Raw genomic sequence first — 6,000 nt, 5'->3', positions numbered from 1 at the left:
CCATTTGGCAGGCCAGAATATCTAACTGCTCCATGCATTCACTTAGTTCCATGATGGCAGTGGAGTTAGGTGTTCGCCTGGATACTGCAAGTTGGCCTTCAGAAAAGTCTGTCTCTCTCTGCTGCTTACACAGTGTGACGGGGCCCAGCAGACTTGTCCTGGCTGCTGTTACTCAGATGTTTCTTACACTCCTACAGCAGGTGCTGTGTAATTACCATCAATGGACCTGCACTTGCCGCATACCTAAACAGCAGCAGCTAGTAGCACAAGATACCAGTTTAAAGGTTCCCAGAATCTTGGATTATTGAAAGCTCAATTTTTACCATTTTCTCCATTCATGTAACGCTGTTCTTTAACATGTGTTCTTTTAAATAGTTAAAAACATAACAGCAGCAACAAAAACCTGCACGAGTGTAATACAGGGTAATTGAGTAATGATCAAATGCCAACACAAGATAACTGTTGACAAGAACCTTGATGCAAGTAACTTCCCAGTGGAAATAAATTACTGACTCTACTAAAACCCTGCTCACTCCAGATATCCTGTTAGCTAGAACAGGATTAAAATGGAAATAAGTGTGACTTGACTCCTTATTATTGATAAGTATAGGGGGGGGGGTTTATGGTGTACTTAATCATATTAGTTGAACAGAATCCCATACAACTTTAGAATTCATAGTAAAGATGTCTTTATTCCAAAATAATAATAATAATAATGTGTTAGCCAGACAGCTACAAAACATCTACACAAGACTTTGGTAAGAAATATTCATGGTAGCTTTTTTCATAATTCCAGAGCAAATGAAAATAATGGAGGGAATCTAGAAATGCATCCAACAAAGTGTTGTTTAATCATATGCTGCACACACAACGTCCTACTGTACATTTGTTAAGCCCCTAACTTTTCTCTTTTTTATCATGTGTAAAGCTTCTACAGTTTGTATGTTAGGAAAAAACCATACACACAATGCTAAGATCTGAGAGTTGAGGTCTACAAAACTGGAGTGACATCTGTGCTTTCAGTTCAGCGGGTTTGTTCAGGAGAGGAGTGTGTGAACACTTCTCCTTTTTTATTGACTGATAGCCAGTGGCTATTACACTACTAGAAAGTTTACAGTAACAATGCAATGTTCTACATACTGTATATCAGAGCTTTTTTTTTTCTGAATAGAAAATCAGCCTCTTTTTTTTTCCCTTCATTTGATTTTGTTTGTGGTTGTTGTTTTTTTTTTACAAAATGTAACAAGCTTAAATATTTATTTTGTATCAAGTTAGGAGAAAGACAAGTGACTTGTAAAATGTTTCAACAGAAAAAGTGTGAAAAGCTGAACCCAAGCAGGAACAATCACACATTTCTGACTCAGTGCAATCTACGTTGTCATTGCATGTATTAACAAGGTGGGGGGAAAAAAATGCCAACATTCATAAGTATAATGAGCCGAGGAGAAATGACTGGAAGTCACACTGAAACAGCCTCCTGAGAGGAAAAAGGGGTATGGAGAATCACATTATCAAATGACAGATTGGTTTAATGGACAACTTTGTCACCATGTTCAGAAAGACGTGTATTTCCTACATACCTAAAGGTGTATTTGGATTATGTAGCCTTTGGCAAAGGGTGTAATTGAAAGAGGAAATAGCTTGATGAACTGGAAAAAAAACCATGGAAATACAGCATTGGTCTTAAGTGTTTATTTGCAGAAATAGGCATGGGTTTGCAAGTTCAAACAAGAGGTAAGTGTTGAGATAAAATATAGCCCATAAACTTAGAGCTTTTTTTTCCCCATTCAGGAGGAACGTTCTTGTTCTGCTCCCTCTACCCCAAGCTCTCACAGATCCCAGCCTACAAAAACACTCTATCACACATTTCTTAGTCAGACATTAGTTTTCCAAATGATTGGCTTCAGCTAGGATATCCTCTGTCAGGCTCAGAAAAAGCAGCTCACCAAGGTAGGTGGTGTGAGAGTCTTGACTGCGTATATAGCTCTGCCCTGGCTGTGCACCTGGCATTCATTCCTGTAGCCCTTCTCTGCAGCCATCTGTTTGTTACTTCACCTGAAATATGCTCAGCTGGTCACTCCTCCAGTATCTGCATCATTCCACTGTTTTTGTTGTTGAAGTGGTTTGTTTGGTCATAAGGGTAATGTGCAGGGTAAGGTCATAAATACATTACTTGCTACTGTAATGACAGTGCTATAGAGACAAAAACTGCATAAATTTTTAACAGCCACAAGGAGGTAAACTATCAGAATTAGTATTAATGAATGAGCCAAGCTGTGCAAAATGTAGAATGTTTGGTTTTAGCATTAAACCTTGTACTCTTTTTTTCGCTGGTTTGGTTCACTATGGGCTTGCACCCATTTCACTTAGCAGCGGTGGGAGAGGCTTAACACTATGTTGATTCCATTATTTCCCTGGCCCTCCCTTCACTCCAGATCTGAAAAAAAATCAGTACCATACCTTGAGGAGGTGGGATGTCACAGCTGTGGAAGTCCTGAGCAGCCCTTGCAGTGTTCAGTGGAGAAATGACAATGACAAACCCTATGATATCATGAGCCAGCCCTCCTAGCCCATTCAGGTACAGGGAGGTAATGAAAGGACTCCAAGGGCAGTGATGGTGAAGTTAAACAGCCTCAGTGGGTCGTGGCTCACATCAAACATGGACACTTACAACCTGGGTGTCAGGTTCTCAGGACGGTGAGAGAGAAATGAGTAGATTGCTTAAGGCTGGCTTAAAAAGACTACAAAATAAAATTTTCTCCATTTCTTTCAAGCTTGTTTTAAGAGTCAGCATCAACAGTCTTATTTTCAGTGCATTGTTATTACTTATGTAGAGACATAGGTGTACGCTGCCTTTCGTGGACGAAAAGATAACCCAGCACCTTCACCTCTCATCTTTAATGGTGTGGTGTTAAACTTACAGGACAGTATTATATTCCAACAGACAGTGAAGCCCAAGGTCCTGCTGGTCCTACACCTGATTATGGGTAGGGATGAGAGCTCAACTCTGCAGGAAATGGTGTAAAAGGTTGAGGAGCTATTTCCTAATCTTGGGCAGTTAGGGGGTCTGGGAAGACATTTATCCTGGCTCGTATAGCTACAGATCTGTAATTCTCACAAATTCAGTTATTTTTAGATCCTCCTATATGCTGAGTGAAAAAACACATGACACCATGTTTAATGTCCTCACAAAACTGAATCTAGTATTTTAGTGTGTCTCATGTGGAAGTCCTTCTGTGACACAGTTGCTGTGACTCTGTTTGGACCAATCTGTATTAGTTCTGTATTCATCAGAAGAGGCAGTGGATAGACTCAATATAAGAATATGGCATTGAAATGTGTATGATGATGTTCACATGTTTTCTCTGTGTCCTGTTTTGGCTGTGACTATACAGTGAGCAGACATCACTACTGGTCTGCTGGAATCATTCACTTTTTAAGTTTTAAAGAAACAGACTATTTTGCATGGTCCATAGTATCCATGTGGAGAAAAGTATATAGGATAATTATTATAACTATCAGCTTAACCCAATAGTGTAAAAAGATAAACATGCACCTTTAGTATTTATTGAACCAGCATTACTGAAATTACTCCTTGGCATAGTTGTGTAATCACATAGGCACTGCTTTGGATTTTCAAAATCAAACAGAGAGAAATCCTCCCACATACGAAACATGTCACTTTAACTTCATTATGTTAATATGCATGCATCCCATGTCTTTACAAGTAGTATTTCTATATGGCTATTCCATGTCCACAGATAGGTCTGTATTTTAGTTAAATGATTCATAATGACTTACTAGTTTTATGCATTAAGGGCTGGCTGGAGTACCAAAGATCTACTCTCAGCATAAATCTGTGAGGAAATATTTATAAAATATATTTCTTGCACCAGCAAGACTAAAAAGCAAATCACACTGCAAAAATGAAAACTAATATACACTTTATATTTTGTTTGTTTGTTTCTTTTAAAAACCAAACCAAGGTTGACTTTCCATTTAGCTCAGAGTGCATCACTTGGAAGCCTTGTGTTTTGTTAACAAGGATGAACATTACATGCTCTTAGCTCCTTTTTGTCTTTGCAACTAGTAAACTGAGTACTTTTGGACCTCTTCTTTACCATCATGTAGCGTTCCTGAATTCCACCTCCGCAGAGTGTAGAACATTCTGTCCAAGCAGTCCATGGTTTCAGCCTACAAACTGGAAAAAAAAAGTAACTTACTTGATTATGTGTTTACTATTTTGGTCTAACCTTTGTGTCTCAATATGTGCACCACTGTGCATGTGTGCACACTTAGATCTTGTGAATCTCAGATAGCTTATTGGCTAGTCCATTAGAATAGGAATTAGCAAACCCCAGTTAAATATAACCAAGATGCTTTTGTCAAACACAGAAAAAATGTATCCAGAAAGAAATTTACTATCCACATTCTGAAAGACAGATAACAATAAAAGACTGTTAAATGTCACACAAGTATGAACCACTAGTGAGCAGTATTTAATACCTGGATAATGTATCAGAAGATACTACATTTTATTGATTTGAGGCATCAGTGCCTCATCATACTGTCCTTCATTGAAAAAAGCAGCCCAAATGGATCCCAGAACAGTTGGATTATGAATCAGACTACTGAGGTAGAAATCCATTCAGGTTTGAAATTCAGCATTGCATCCAGGACCAAATACTTTCAAAGTTCAAATGTAACTGGATGCAAAGATTGCCCCCTAGTTCTGCAAAAACTGAAATCTCTCCTTTGCCAGGTCTAAATTCTGGATTTTTCACACCTCCCATTGTGTACTGAAGAAGCTGAAATAACCTCAGTGATGGGACATGGATAGAAGTGAGCCTTGCTCCACTCTGCCCTAAACTTAGGTCCCAGGTTTTAGGGCCAGACAAATACTAGAGGTGCCTGAGCTTTGCTTTATTGCAGAAACTTTCCCTAAACTGATATGCTGCAAATGTTCTCCCAGCATGAAGAGGAGCTGCTCACAAACTCCTGCTATGCAGAACAAGCAAACAGACGTGAGCATGCTAAAATGTAATCTTGCACTCACCTGGGTATTGCTCACTCTCTATAGTTTTTTTTGCTTGTTCACTTCTCCTCTTCTCCCGGGCCTCCTTCCAGCGCCTTTTTTCCATACCTGGGCCTCGCAGGCATTTCCTTACTCGACATTTGGTACGTTGGACGGTTTCTGGGCATGCTGTTCCTCCAAACTGTGGTTCTATTTTTATCATTCTTGTCCTGATCATATGGCCCTTTCCACATGAGGTATTGCACTCAGACCACTGGGACCACTCTGTTAGTTCACAGTCGATAGCTGCAAAGAACAAGGAATATTGCACGAGAGCCGTGAGATAAAACCATAAGGTCACAAAGAAACACACATCTGCCTAGTGACCTTTTACATCCTAAATACTTGAATGCACCTTAAGCCTCCAGTCTTTTCAGCAAATTTTGTGAGGCTATGCTTCAAAACTTTCTGAGTCCATTTCTAGCAGAACTATTATTTGATACTTTTCTCAGTTTTTTTTTCTCAAGAGTGGTGCTGGCAGATCACTAAAATTACAAAAAACATAAATAATTCTCCTGTGCTGCCTTTGATTCTCCATTCTGTAAACCCATATGTCTCTTGTATAATGAAAAGCTGTTAAAAACTGAGTTATATTTACAAAGAATTGGACACCTTTGAGAACTATGTCTTGTTCTACTGGTAGTGTTATGTAAAAAGCAAGATTCACTAATACCACAATGTCTTAGAAGTTTTCATCTTTTCAGCACTGCTTAAAACTCACAGCCCCAGTGAATAATAATCAAAATGATACTTCACATTATTTAAGAAAAGCTGAATTAGCAAATTATAGTGCAATAGCTTTTTCTAGCCAATACTTACTGTGAAAAATAATGTAGTTAGTTATAAAGCCTCATAAACCATCTGGCAACAGGACACTGAAAGCAATTGTATCTTATTCGTCCAGCAGTGCCTTAGGTTATCATACT

General features: G+C 38.8%; 1 protein-coding gene across 1 annotated transcript in view; it reads right to left on the bottom strand.

Annotated features, from left to right (window-relative positions):
* Positions 1 to 672: 672 nt before the first annotated feature.
* The window catches only part of SPON1 (spondin 1), a 144,857-nt gene continuing 139,529 nt past the window's right edge, over positions 673 to 6,000 (bottom strand). Inside the window, exons 15-16 of the mRNA XM_068147894.1 lie at positions 5,057 to 5,320; positions 673 to 4,201 (exon numbers count right to left, since the gene is read on the bottom strand). Of these exons, the coding sequence (XP_068003995.1) occupies positions 4,038 to 4,201; positions 5,057 to 5,320 (428 nt within the window). The 3' untranslated portion in view covers positions 673 to 4,037. The remainder of the gene's footprint in view (positions 4,202 to 5,056; positions 5,321 to 6,000) is intronic.

This window comes from Melanerpes formicivorus, unplaced genomic scaffold (genome assembly GCF_026170545.1).
Source record: "Melanerpes formicivorus ecotype bairdi unplaced genomic scaffold, bMelFor1.0.p_v2 SCAF_16, whole genome shotgun sequence".
Lineage (NCBI taxonomy): Eukaryota > Metazoa > Chordata > Aves > Piciformes > Picidae > Melanerpes > Melanerpes formicivorus.
Note: the sequence above shows the minus strand (reverse complement) of the source record. Positions and strands in the feature narration are given on the sequence as shown.